At 44.0% G+C, this 15,043-nt stretch overlaps 1 protein-coding gene across 1 annotated transcript in view; it reads right to left on the minus strand.

Annotated features, from left to right (window-relative positions):
• Positions 1-10,328: 10,328 nt before the first annotated feature.
• Positions 10,329-15,043, minus strand: part of STOX2 (storkhead box 2) — a 102,526-nt gene continuing 97,811 nt past the window's right edge. Inside the window, exon 3 of the mRNA XM_047092058.1 lies at positions 10,329-12,598. Coding sequence (XP_046948014.1) covers positions 10,329-12,598 — 2,270 coding nt within the window. The remainder of the gene's footprint in view (positions 12,599-15,043) is intronic.

Raw genomic sequence — 15,043 nt, forward strand, 5'->3', positions numbered from 1 at the left:
GTTTCAGCACCTTCCACTGCCAGGAGCACATGTTCCTGAAAGATGGTATTTTAGCACAGGAATTAAAGAAGCCCAAGAGGAAACTGTAAACTAGGGTGTATGTCTGGGATCTGCCTCTGACCGCAATGGCATTGGGTGGATTTTGTAAAATTCCAAACACCCTGAACTTTTTGAATGAAAATGGACAAAAGTGTACAGTTGTGTTTGTTTCCTTTGACTTTATTAGCACACATCAGAAAAAACAGCATTGTATTTAGTGATTTCTCATGATGGTCTATCAGTTAGAAAATAGGTCACTGGTAGCTGCCACTGAGTTTCTGGGTAATCTTAAGTCACTCCTTCTGTTTGTCCATTTCAAGTATGGGTGTTACAAACAGGACCTGCTTTGTTAATTGTCAATCTGAATGTTTTGCAAGCACTTTGCGATCCCAAAATGAACGGGCAAAGTCATGATAGTTTGTTGTTGGCTTTTAATCAAGCTCCAAATGCTGCCCATGTTATAAATGGCGAGACTTTTCAAAATAGGTTCACTATTGTATAGTGAGCAAGACGCCTATAATTTAAGTTAAAAACTTTATTTTCAAGTACACTTGGTGGCAATATGTGGTTCGTCCTGGGTAGGGTTTTACAGAGCTGTGCCAACCTAAAAAAAAAAAACAAACAAAAAACGCACAATGCTTTTCTTCTCATCAAACAGGGTTTTTTCTTCCCCATGGCGATTGCGATATAATTTAAATTTACATCTTCGAACCACTGGCTGGGCTCTAAGAAAGGGAGACTTGGGAACAGCTGGTGTTCAGATCATCGTTACTTCAGCTTAACTTTCAATTTATGCTTCCTGAACTTGAGCTTCACAACATCAGAGAAGCAGTAATTTGGTATTTTTATCCTGCTTGGTCCCCATTCAGCTCTTCTGTTAGTTTTCTCTATTTGATGGCACCCCCCTTTTCATATGCTCATTAAGGTCCCCTGAGATGTGCAAAATGTAGAAAATGGAATACAAATTATTTAGCACACGTGGTGAGTACACAGCACTGCTCTTTTAATTAAAATGAAGCTTGGGCTCGATATGGTAGTGTGTGCGTGAAAGCAGCGAGGCCCAAAGTACTTCAAAGCCGGCACAGTCCACATATCTGGTGTGACTTCTACTGAAAACCTAGAATTCAAATCGGATTCTTTCAGGAGTAGAGAGCTGGCTAAATTATGTGTACCAATCGGCTCTTTGCCAGAGAGAACTCTTGGCAGGAATGGGGTGGGTGGGGTGGGGTGGGGTGGAAAGACAAGAAATTTCAACTTCGTTTCGTTCGTAACAAAATCGAGTGTGCTTTTGTGGGACAGAGAGGAGAGACAGGTTTACATCTGAAAGCGAAATAATGCCGTAAAACAAAACCACGGCCATGAAAAAGTCACTAGCCCACACGGGCAGCCACTGACACACACACAGAACGCCATGGCCGAATGTTTACGAAAGTTTTCAACTTTGCTTTTCTGAACAATACACTTGAACACACTGCTGCCGCTTCATCAAATTTATGGAGGTAGTTCTATGTAAAAATAAAAATTACCATAAAGTAATATGCTGTATCATAATAATACATACGTGTGCAAAATGCCGACAGATGGGTTGACCCTTGAAAGTTGAACGCTACGCAGAGATTCAACCAGATTCAGTTTTGTAAACCTTCCAGCTAAGAAACTCTAAGCGAAGACTGGATAAGCAGCCATGTAACACAAAGCTATCAGCGCAGGGGAGGAAACGGGTGCCGGCAACGTTGGTGCGGGCCGAGCGTTTGGTCACTGAGAAGCTCGCCGTTGACCATCTCGGGTCACATCTGTAACATGCTTCCTGCCGCCTCACTCCTCCCCCATCCAAGAATCCTGATTAGATTCAGACGGGGATATTTCCACACGGAATGTCTGCTTCCATCGTACGGTCTTTAAAGCCCATCTTTTCTACACTAATGGCTCCAGGTCTAAGGGAGTTTCTGGTTGTTTTTAAAATCATGTACCCCGTAGCATCAGGCTAATGGTATACACGTTTTATTTGAATAACATCTTCTGTAAACCTATTTCTTGTGAACTATTGATAAAGTCATATTTTAAAGCTTCTCTTAAAGGGTAATGCTTTCCTTTCCTGTCCACACAGCATTTGATTATAATAATGGCCATTTTCAGAGGATCAACTAGAGGCTGATGTATTGTTTCAATGGTTACGTTATTTATGAACTGATGGTATGATTCAGCGCTTGAGAGCAGGTTTTTTTGGGGGGAAAAAAAAAACCCAAAACGAATTTAGACAGAAGAATTTAGTATCCGTATGGTATACACCTCCCCAAGGAAATAGACTCTGTGTATAGTCTATTAGATACATTATCATTCCTTCCGGACATATTTAAGCCATGAGACAAATAGTTCATTTCTGGGCAATCAGGGCATGCCTTGGAAGAAATAAGGCATGAGACTCAAAGCCAACTGACCTAAGCATTTTAGTGGCATAGGGGCTTACCAAGAAACGTGCTGACGTTTCACTATAGGCATAAAAAAAAGGAATCTAAGCTTGATGAGTCCAGTTTGACTCAATGCAACTTGCAAATATCTGAAAACGCATGAGGGAGTATCCATATGTTTCAAGAATCAGTCCAACTATGTGTAGGACTGCGTTCCTTAAACAGATCCCTAGGGATTGAACCTAATACTGAAGCAGAAATGTGTCACACATTTTTATGCCAATTACTGAAGTCCGAGGCGGAAAGACTTTAGATTTATTTTTGGGTATGTATTTTACGGTCTGTGGCTCCAAACATCACGTGCCACTAAACTAAAACGTTTTGCCAGACTTTACTTGTGTCACATGTAACCCTTCTGCAAATACCTGTTCAGTATCTACCATGGTTCTCAAAAAAATGGGGGAACTTGGAAGTGTCTCTTCTCTGTAAAGTGGAAGCCCGGTTATTTGTATTCCTTTGCTGCTTAGAGTCTTCTCCATATTCAACATGATGTTGTAAACCAAAGCAAAACGTTAACAAACCATTCTGAAATAAGTTGGGCCAATAACTATACATCCGCCTAAAAACGCCTCCTGAAATTGGTTACAAAGTATCTGTAAACATCACTCTGGCATAGTTCATGTATGCATAATTGTCATTCTGATAGATTTTTGGGGGGAGTACAAGTTCGGATTATACCATACTTGCAGAATGAGCACATCCTGTTGGTAAGTACATGGGCACATGTATAGTTCTAATCAAAAATTACTTTTTAAAGTTTTCTCTATAGATATCTTTCCAGGAATAAAAGGCCTGAAGTTCAACTCTCCCTAAATTTGCTCTTTCCTATAACCACTAAAAATGATCTCCCATAGCCTAATTTAGGCATTCTATTTAAAACTACATAAAATAGATTAATGTCCTTCCATTAGAAAGAATAACATCCCCAGGCCATACTCTTCATTTGTATCACAAAGAACATTTTGCTTTTAAACAAACTAATTATCGTTATCTATTATAGTAAGATAGGATCATCATAAGTATCACAAGGAGGAAATTATCTTCCTTAAATATTTGATTAACACCAGTTAAGAGTCCACATTTCCCTCTTCCATCACTCAGTGCTGTGCCCCAGCCAGGCTGGGGATCCCCTTCCTTCGTCCACTTCAGAATCAAAGGCCTATATTCCTGTTTGTGATTATGGAAGGTTAAAAACTCAGACAAGCATCTGTTACACTTAAAAACAAAATCCTGAAAACAGACACTCCCAGAATTTCGATCACGACCCCTTCTGACACACTTCCACGGGCTCCTGCAAAATCATGTCACGAAAACTCACAGTGAGAAATGACTGGTGCATGAACAATTCACACACAAGGGGCTGGGGTCCCTTCTGGTCAGTCTGACCTTGATCTCCCTCAAGGCGGACCCTCGCATTTGACGTTTTGTGGTGGCTTACGCTTTTTTTGTTTTTGTTGTTTTTGTTTTTGTTTTTGGAAGTGTCAAGGATCAGTTCCGTGGCACCCTCTGACCACAGACTGGGAGCAACACGCATCTGTGGCATTTAAAAATGGAATTGGCAACTTCATGACATTGGAATGCATATCACACTTACAGTGTCTAGACTTTCCTATGTGTGCTCAGTTACAAGTAGTGAAGCAAAAGTATACATATCACCCCTACTACTGCTATTCGGTTGCTACAGAGCCATACATGTGAAAAGCAATACTCCGAAATAAAGATTTTTGTTTTTTGCCCTAGCCTACTCAGCGGCACAGTTTAAGTAAACACAAAAACTGCGGTCGAGATGCTCGTCTTTCCCAAGATGTAAACATCAGTCCCAGTGTCGTAAACTTGGCTGTGTCGGAGGAGCCAGGAGATCTGAGGCAGAACGACAGTCACACACTGGTAACAGAAGCCTGCAAGCAGTTGGAAGGTTTCTGTAATTTCTCAGCTTCGTTCGTCGCGGGGTCCGTACTTGCTCGGAAGCTGAAAGCCGGACCAGCCCCACCGTGCACCGGGCTCAAGGTAACGTTCTGACGACGGTTACTTTCAACAATGCTTGACGTGTTGGAAGCCAGGCTCTCCCGAGTGCTAGAAGAGTAAAAAGGGTTTGTTTTGTTTTGTTTTACACATAAATAATTACCTCTTGAGCCCCAGAGGAAGAGCAAATGATGTAGTTAATGGATTTCCTGTCGGCTCATGATGTCACATATGCCCCATCTCACGCTGATTAGTCACATACGCTCTTTCAGTGTGGGCTCCAGAAGCTTTCACACACGTGTTCTAGTAAACGGCACCCTGAATGACAGCTTTCCACCCAGCTAAACGCATCTTCAATGTTTTCCCCTTCCCTTCCCATTCAAGGAAACCACTTCCAAATTTGATGTGATGGATGGCTATCACACATTCATCTGAGAAAAGAATCCTCTTAAATACACATACGTAGTGATTTCATTTCAGGCTGGAAATTCATTGAGAAAAGTGCTCTTGAATAAACTTAGTTTTGCCCCTAATGATGCTGTTTTCATTCCCGATTAGCAGATTTTGACTCTGGTTGGACTTCAAGCATGCCATTAGCTAATCTGCCACACTGATGGGAATAAAATTCTTCTTAAAGCACTTGGTTACCTCTGTTTCCAATCTTAACACTTTTGTGGAAATACATTATATTTTCAGAAAAGGACTCTTAGATTTTCCCCATTAATTTGTGATGCTTACATGCCCTCCCCCTGCTTTGGTAGAAATATTTTATTTTTCAGAGTAGAGGTGATTTAAAGGCTTTAGCATTTCTATTTCTCTTTCAGTTTTTCTTTTTTTTTTTAATGTTTATTTATTTTTGAGAGAGACAGAGACAGAATGTGAGTGGGTTAGGGGCAGAAAGAGAGGGAGACACAGAATCCAAAGCAGGCTCCAGGCTCTGAGCTGTCAGCACAGAGCTCGACACGGGGCTCAAACTCATGAGCCGTGAGATCATGACCTGAGCTGAAGTCGGACGTTCAACTGACTGAGCCACCCAGGCGCCCCTCTCTTTCAGTTTTTCTAAGTCCGAAACCTGTGAGTTTGTTTTATTGTTCCAAGAGATTCAGAACATTAACCTTTTAAATGTGTAGGGCAATAGCATTAGAAATAAGATTACTTAGGGGCGCCTGGGTGGCTCAGTCGGTTGAGCATCCGACTTTGGCTCAGGTCATGATCTCACGGTTTGTGGGTTCGAGCCCCGCGTCAGGCTATGTGCTGACAGCTCGGAGCCTGGAGCCTGCTTCGGATTCTGTGTCTCCCTCTCTCTCGACCCCTCCCCTGTTCATGCTCTGTCTCTGTCTCAAGAATAAATAAACACACACACACACACAAAATTACTTGGCCTGATTGGTAGGAACTGAACAGGTTCCAGGTTCAAAGTCCTCAAAATGGTAATAAGAAGCTTAGTTTACAAAGAGATTGAAGACACCACAAGGACGCTCAAAATATCCATCCACCCTACCAGACAGATTCAAAGTTTAGAAAATATTCTCTGAAAGTCGGCCCCCATCCCTGATGTAAGCCTGCTGGAACCAGTCAACAGGTCAAACTACTGAAGTGGACAGCCTCACCACCGCTCTTTCATTCCCATCGGAACGGATAGCAATGCTGTCTGAACCCTACACAGGTTTTCCCACCATCTGACAGTAGGATGTTCCCATGAAACCTTCCAGAGGCCGAAATGGTTAAAAAGTAGATACACCCGCTTTCCTAATGTTCGCAATGACGCTTCTTCACTTTTACGAAAGGCCCAAGTTAGTACCTGTTTCTGCGATCTGAAAGAAATCTGAAGATTTTTGCTTTCAAAGGAAGAAAGCCATTAATGAGTAGGGTCTCTCGTCAAAGCCAAGGGCTGTGAACGCAAACTTTGGGAAGGCAGGGCCTGCCTATACTTTGGCAGTAGTTCCTAGAGAACGGACTATTTCATCCTAACCCCTTGTGGCCTTGAGTTTGCTTCTCGTCCGGGAGCCAGGTAAACAGGTAACTGTTTAAAAGGAAGTTTGTTCACTGACCACCACAAAGACAACTGGACTTTTCTTGACTGCAAAGTGCACGCCCAGAAGGTTAATATGTTCACAGAAGTAAATCAAGTTCTTTCATTGTGCTCACAGTAGATCTGAGCATACCTAAAGAATACCCCCAAAACATCAGCACTAAAGGGATGGAAAGTGCTAGACTCACCTACTTACCTGCCTTACACCTTCCCTAAGAAAAGTCATCCGTGGCTTGCTAGCACCACAGCTGAGGCACGGGGTGAGGCGGAGGAAGGAAAAAGGGCAATCAACACGGAGAACCCCAAAGATTTCCTGACCTGTTCCTTCAGTTTCATTCTTAAATCGTGACAGCAACCTTTTATAGTATTTGATCTCCTCATCTCTAAAATGGGGAGAGTTATGGGATTCCCTACTCACAGGGTGATTGTGAAGAAATACGCATCAAGGAACCTGTACATTAAAAAGCTAGATACATATTATTTCGGTTGTACATCTGGCATCTAATGAATTAAGTAGCTCCGATGAGTTGGTTTCAGAATCCATACATGACTAAATGACATCTTTCCTAGGGCAAAATGCACTTTAAAGTCCAAAGGACCTTAAACCAGCTTAAACTTTTTCAACCAGCTTTTAAGGCATGCCAGACACCATAAACACACATCACTGCAAGAGATCATCTAAGTTGGGAGCTGTAGGTGCTCTGAGATGCCTCTGGCCACGTTTGGCCTGAGTCATTAATAGTGATAAATATATATAGTACTCCAGTTTCCCCAAAGGATATATTTCATTATTGCCGTACTAATGAGTAGGGTGAGCGGCATGCATAATGAGGGTTCTGGGCATGATCCTGAAAAAGCTGACGGAGGTAGAGCGTTAACAGTAAAAATATTCCTCACACTTAAAAGTTCTTACTTTCTTGAAAAAGAAAGCTATAGTGGAGTGCAACCTTAAAAATAAGATTTCAGGATTTGATAAGCAGAAGAGGTGAACCAAGACGCTGGTTGCTCAGTGCCCTGGCTGAGCGTGCCTCCGCTGGCCTGGCGCTCCGACAGGCACGTGCTCCCGCAGTACACAAAGCAGACACCTCCCGGGAAGCTGTGCTACCTCTGATTTTCACACTGTGTTTTCAAGCAGTTTTTGGCCTCAGATTTGGAATAGCAGGCCTCTGAGGTCAAGATTTTTCATGTTCGATATTAGATCTCCCAGCACAGTTGAAGCTTCTACCTTCCCTCCCCAATCCCCCCTTTTCAAAACCCTTTAGTCCCCAACGAAAGGGACTAAAGAATTTTGGAAATGTGGCTGAACATGACTTGTGAGCCTGCACTGAAAGCTGGGAGTGTGGACATCACCTTTCTTAGTCTTTTTTTTTTTTTTTTTTTTTTGTTATTGTTGTTGGATCTTAGTTGCTCAGTGAATTAAGTACTGGAAGATTCGAATAAATGGCCCACTTAAGACTTCTGTATCTCACGGCAGTGGAGAGGTATCAGTCTGATAATGCTCTGTGGCTAAAATACTCCTCATGCCATAGAATAAAACTCCCTATAACTCAACCATTCTCCTTCACAGACCTTCTTCATGCATCAGAAAACAACGTAATCAATTGAGGTGTACAGAAAATACAGTTTAAAAACAGGTATAGTAAGTAAGTTTTGACATAACTTCTAACCAAAGGATATTAAAATACGAAAGGGGCAAAATTAGGAATTGCTCTGTAGATTATCTAACCGCGGGAAATTTATGGGTGGTCTGCATATTCCAGTAGAGAAAATCTCCCTCATAGTAGTGGACAGACACATCCCTAAATGTGAGAAGGCTGTCTCCTCAGAGAGATCTTACCTCCTACCAGGACAAAGCGTTTAACCTTAAGTATGTTACTGAAGAAATGAAAATAAAGCCTATGTCAAGAAATAATCCCATTCATAAGTTCTATATTCTGCATTTCAAATTTAGAGATAAAACAATACATTCTATGGCGAGACTGGTTCAACGATTTTGTGAATGTATGCGTTTATCTGCCCCCAAGCCAAAAACCTTCCTTTCACTATTATGTAGTGGGAGATTTTTGAGTTAGAACCCATTAAGCTATTCTCAATATCTTCTTAGCAATGATCTCTAGAGCACCACAGCCTTCCCTCTGTGGAGGTGCAGGGGCCAAGCGGGCATTGTGCAAGGTTGAAAGCTGGTGTTCAAAGCATTGGTCAGGTAGTGTCTATATGGTTAAGAAACAGTCGAACATAAGGTACAGGCAAAATAAACCACACCTTCCATAAGCAATGGTCTTGAACATCTACCATCAACTACAAACCTTCAATGTGCCTCTCCTGCACCCACTATTAGAAACTCAAGAGGAAAAAAAAGAGCAGAAGACAGAAATAGAAAGAAAAGGATATATACATTTGATTTGATTTGATTTGGGACTTAAAAAATATTTAGCAGCAGTCGTATTTTAGAAAAGTCATTAATAGGTAGACCAGTGGTTTTCACACTGAGTGCCATGGCCCCCTGAGGTCAGTTAGGGCTCCTGGAGGGACAGGCAGAGGAGATGTGGGGCTTCTGGCCTCACACCCTCTTCCGCCAGAGCACCGTCTCTGTGGTTTGTTTAGACATTAGACTTCCACACACGTGTTAACTTGGAAAAAAGGGTTACATGGCAAAAATCATCATCATAATAATCAAGAACTAGCCCTTTAGGGAATAATAAAGGTCTAATATGGGACAGACAGATTAACGATTCCCAATTCAGATTTGGGAATGCTCCGTCCCCAAATTATCCAGAGTAAAGTGAAATCACAACAGAACTACATTTAATTCTTAATAATTAAAATAATATATGAAGCATATAATCGTATCTGGGTACTTGTTAAAATTCTAAAATATATTGTAGGATCTTGGGAATCACAACTCATGAGAAATGTCAACCTCTCAGTAGTATTTCTGCATCTCAGAGTCACCAATCTGGAGTAGAATTTAGAAGAATTGGGTCCCCAGTTGCCCTTTGAGGAGAAGGAAGAGTTAAGGAGAAAAAAAAGGAAGTTGCACAGACGCTCTTTGGCTTTCTTATCCCCTGAACCACTTTAGTGCTCTGGACGTGCCAGTCAGGCACTACATGCTCTCTGCTGTTAACCCTTTGCTGAATTACCAGCTATAATCAGAGTGCCTAAATGGGTTGTGTCAATTCTGCAGGAGGAGACATAAAAGTGTGGGCACACGTTTTGATCTAATGGAGCAAGGGCCCCTCATCTTCCTGTGAGAGACACAAGGTTCCATTTCTCTGTGGATCTGAAATGTATGAGCAAAGGGGGGGAACGGGGGCGCACAGAGTCAGGACTGCAGTGGCAGCAAGCATCTGGATGCCCCAGGGGGTTGAGATTTGTCATTCCCACTAGAGGGACCCCTGTCTTTGAGTCAATTAATTTATACCCAACCCCCAACTGACTACTGACCACTCATTCTACCCAAAAAGTTATTATTTTTGAGGACCTAAAAAAAAAAAAAAAAACTTCTTTTACCAGCATGGGGGCAATATACGCATAGAAGAAAAATACTGGAAAATGTTGGTCCTAGTTAGATTGGCCTGATGCAAGTTTGAGGGAGGGAGCCAACCCACCAGTCCAGATTGGTGATCTCTACAGCTGCAGAAACATTTGTTTCAATTCCTGAAAAAGAAGTCAGAAACAGGTTGTTAACAATACAGCTCACACAACCCTTAACCCGCATTCAAAGAATTAAAACTGTGAAATCAAGAAACGTTTCAAGTTATTTGCATAAAGCCCCAGGCCCTGGTAGGTGTATGTGTGTGTGTGCCCGTGTGCAGAGATGCCTCTCCCTACCGTGGGGAGTTGAATCCACTGTCCACAGTGATGCTGCTGCTGTCCATGCTGTCGAGGCGTGCCGAATGCGTGGCTCTCTGGTTGCTGCTGCTGTCGGTTTCTTTTGGGGCAAGGAGGGTGAGGTTCTTCTCAAATTTCCTCTGTAAGTCTCTTTCCTTCTCCCTCTCAAGGAGCCACTGCATGGTGCCTACATCATCTCTGTTTTTTTCCTCCTCTGTGTTTTTGTTTGCCCCTTCCTCAGAGTCGTCGTCATCAGAGACATTGTAATAGTCAAAAGAGGCTTCCTGGTTCCCCCCGGACTCCTGCTGACGCTGGGAACCAGGAATGGCTGGTGCCACCGAGGTCCCCAGGGACGGCTCCAGTTTCTCGCATCGGCCTGGCAGTGTGTCGGCAGGTGTCTTCGGGAGAGATTTGAGGAGGGACAGGCTCGATTTGTGATAGCTGTTTACAGACAAGGTGCTGTGAAGAGGTTTGAACAGTGTGTCTTTGCTGAATATCTCTTTCCTCTTGTCCAGGCTGCTGGGCTCGGCGCTGTGGTGCTGGACAAGGCGTCCATTGGCGATCCCTTCTGCCACTGCGCCCGAAACAGCTGGGCCCCCACCTGGCCCTTTCGGTGACCCCTCCTTGTGCCCCACAGGCTCCCTGGAAGAATGCGGGGCCTGCCTATCAGACAGAGGCAGCTTTTTCACCCCTTCCGCCAGAGTCAGAGTGTCATGATCCTCTTTATTCTTTCCCAGAGGTGATGGTGCCGTGAGGACCGTCTCACTGGAGGTGTTGCACTGGAAATAGTCATCTGTAGCTGTTTTTGTTGGACAAGAGTTGAGTTCCCCATAGGATGGCAAACTCTCAGGTGGTTTTCCTGGCTCCAAGAGGCTACAAGCACTGGAAGGCTCCTTGCTGCCACTGACTATTTCTGGAATACACACCTCTTTATAGCTCGTGGATGACACATGAGCCCTTTGATGGCCAATTGCTTGTGCGGGCCTTAACGTACTGTCGTCAATGTAGGACTGGCTGGGGGTTTGGTCGTCTTGGCTGCAGCCTTCAGCCAGGTCTTCAGGGGTCCCTAGAGAAGAAGCACCCAGAGGGCCCTTTGAGTTATCCATCGATCTGGATCTCTCCTTGGCTTTGTTGGATCTCTCATTCCTGGACCTTCGGTCCTGGGTATGGCTGTGGCTTCGGTGCACTTTTGAGTGGGAGCTTCCCCTGGAAGGTTCAGGAAAAGGCATCTCAGTTCTCCTTTTGGCCAATTCCCCAGACACATCCCATTCTGGTGTCATGGGGAAATGAGACTCAATCACGTTCGTGTTACTATGCATGATGAAGTTATCTCCTTTGTGTTCAATGATGAAGCAGCCCTCCCTGGGTGCCCTGGTAAGAGGATCACAAAAGTCATACTCTCTGTCACCTGGGATATCCAGATGAGAACCGTCTGAAGGGTCTCCTTTAGACACTCGTGTCTTGCTGTGGGACCGAGACTTCCCGTGGGACTTTCGATGAGTCCTACTCTTTTTACTTCTTCCGCTGTGATGGGCAGAGGACCCAGCTTTACTCCGATGTGCTTTCTCTTCTTCAAGTTTCTTCATCAGTGCAGTGTGTCTCATGACATTTTCCACGGTCAAGTCCGGGTTAATACGCCTAATGATTTCCATTTCCACCTCCCTAGGGATAGTGGTTGGCGTGTCTTCATCTCGCAGGGGCCACTCCTCGGGAGGAAACTGGGCAGAAAAATTGGCTAGCTGTTTGGTCTTATCTTTTTTAAAACTTAGCCGGAATAACTTGAGCCCAAATTTTTTGGACTGCTTTTCACTATCTTTCGGTTTTGAGAGAGTTTCTGTCTTATACGAAAAGTTGACAGTACTTTTGCTCTTGTCAGTGGGTGGCACCTGGCAGAGTGAAGGAGGGCAATAGGGGTCTTTGCAGTCCTTGGCAGGTTTCCTCTGCAGAGTCGAGGCGTGCATGCTATGCACGTCTTCTCGGCAGCAGTGGCAAGAGTCGCAGTGGTTTCTGGGCAATGTTCTTTCCCTGACGCAGCCTGAGGCAGAGGGCGTTATGGTTCCGGGTTGCGGAGAGGTACACTGAGACCTGTCAGGTATCCTCTCATCCAAATGGTACCATTTACTGTTAGTTCTTATGAGAGAAGGAGTAATGAAGTAAGTCTGCGGGGTCACGATGAAATAGCCATCCGGAGTTGGGTAGATCTTCCTCTCCCGCACCAGCGTGTTGAGCGTGTGCCGTAGAATCTCTTGGCTTGGGGTGGGAACACCTAAAACCAAAGGAACACACTCATGAGAATGTAGAGGGAACTTGTCGTTGGTTCCCGATTTTTCAGGATCTGCTATGGACTGAACGTTTGTATCCCCCCAAACATTCACATGTGCAAATCCTAATCTCTGGTGCGAGGATGGGGCCCTCATGATGTGCCCTCGTAAGAAGAGGAAGAGACAAGCCACCCCTCCCTCCCTCTGCCATGAGAGGATATGGCCGGTTTCACGCCAGGAAGAGGGCCCTCACCAGACACCAAATCTGCAGGTGCCTTGATCTCAGAGCTCCCAGATTCCAGGATCGTGAGAAAGAAATGTTTGGTGCTTAAGCCACCAGTCTATGGGAATTTTTTACAGCAGCCCAAACTAAGACAAAATCGTATGAATTTTGCCAAGCTTCAACGTATCATCCACATGGCAAGCCAGCAGGATTCAAAGGCGTTCGGGAAGAGAGACAGAAGTTAGGGGCAGTGAGATTGCTACGGTTGTCACAAGGTCTTTCCTGAACTGAGCCATGAAAAGGCAGAGTATTTTTAAAGGATGGAAAAATGAAAAATGTTTCACATGATATAATATATGTTTACAGAAAAGCCTCTCTCACTACAAAAAAAACCTAAGGAAACTGGGTTGAAATAGCTATCTTGATCATCAAAAACCAATAGAACATATACAGAGGCCACCATACACACTTGAAGCTACTCCATACACTCACTTTTCAAGATTAAGCTTACTTAATAAACTTAACTTTGTAAGTTACATAAAAGGGCAATCAGACTCGACCATTGTTCAAGACGCTCCAGGTCTGAAATCATTACCTTCAGTTTTGAAAGTGACTACGTTACTGATGAAGTTTGGGTGACAATGTTCTCCTTCTTGGACTAAGTCAGCAGGATGGACGTAGTTTTTCTAACTCGTAACCAGAGAGCCCTAAGAAATACATTTGTGAAAACTTAGAAGCTTCTCCATCTGTCTGGTCACTGAGTCCGAAAATGCCATAGTCCTTAGAGTAGAAATTCCAGAAGAAAATGACAAGACTTCCTGGTACCGTGGCCGATACTGTGTTCAAAGGGTTCTGTGTGCATGTCTATGCCTTGTCTTTCTTAAGAGACAGAATCACAAGTATAAATTCTTAAGAGAGAGTAAACTCTCCGGGTTAGAGGACATTTACTTATTTCTTGGATACTGTCCATTCCTCAGTGCCAGGCACACTGAGGGCGACAGTCCTGACTAATTTGATCTGGATGATATAATTTGGAAATAGGTCAGGTTGAATCATACTGCCAACATTCAACCGTGTCTGACCCACAAAAATGTAATTTCATGGGATTCAACCTGACACAGTTAAGGTAGTGTGACGTGAAGACTGAAAGCCTGGAGCCCAGGGCCACACTGCTGGATTCAAACCCCAGCTCCATCACTGTTATCTGGTGGCAGTGGCTGCATTATGCAGAACCCCACCCACCACACCATTCCTCCATTCAGACCTAATCCCCTAAACCTAAGCATGTGACCTGGTTTGGAGACAGGGTCTTTGCAGAGGTAAACAAGTCAAAATGAGGTCATCAGGGTAGACTCTACTCCAACACGACCAATGTTCTTCTAAAAAGGGGTAAGTGGGCACAGAGACGTGCACAGAGAGAAGACCATGTGAAGAAACACTGGTAGAAATGTCCATCCACCTGCCAAGGAGAGAGGTCTGGCAGTTTCTGAACTCACAGACCTCCGAAGGGACCAACCAACTCTGCTGATACCTTGATTTTGCGCTTTCCTGAACTGTAAGAAAATACATTTCTGTTGTTTAAGCCACCTGTACTTGGTCAGGGTTATGCTAGAAAATGAGTGTTGCTGGTTATCACCTTAGGTAACTTACCTAACCTCTCTGAGCCTCTGTCCATGGTCATCGGGATGTGGATAATAACCCCATGTACCCTCGTAGGGTAGTTGTGAGTTTAAATGAGCTTAAGGCAGGGGCACCTGGGGTGGCTCGGTCAGTTAAACGTCCGACTCTCGGCTTCGGCTCAGGTCATGATCTCCCAGTTTGTGGGCTCCAGCCCTGCGTCGGGCTCTGTGCCAAAAGTGCAGAGCCTGCTTGGGACTCTGTATCTCCCTCTCTCTCTCTCTCTCTCTGCCCCTCTGCCACTCACTATCTCTTTCAAAATAAGTAAATGAATAAACTTAAAATTTCTAAAAATGAGCTTAAGATATGTAAAGCAGTGCCTGACATATACTGGGGGCTCCATGAACATGAACCATATAGTCTCAACTTTGGGGCAGGATCCATGGAAACCCAGATTACCTCCTAAGAACATTCTGTAGCAACCTAAAACAGCAGGTAAACTAAGTTTAGGCTCCCCCAATCCTTCCAAAACTACAAAAGTGGGATATGAAAGCATTAGTAACGGCCTGGGAGAGAGTCGATGAATGCGATGTAACATACATGTCTGTCT

The sequence above is a fragment of the Lynx rufus genome, unplaced genomic scaffold (assembly GCF_022079265.1).
Source record: "Lynx rufus isolate CCGP_SWC_20201006 ecotype Redwood Valley unplaced genomic scaffold, mLynRuf1.p SCAF_3, whole genome shotgun sequence".
NCBI lineage: Eukaryota > Metazoa > Chordata > Mammalia > Carnivora > Felidae > Lynx > Lynx rufus.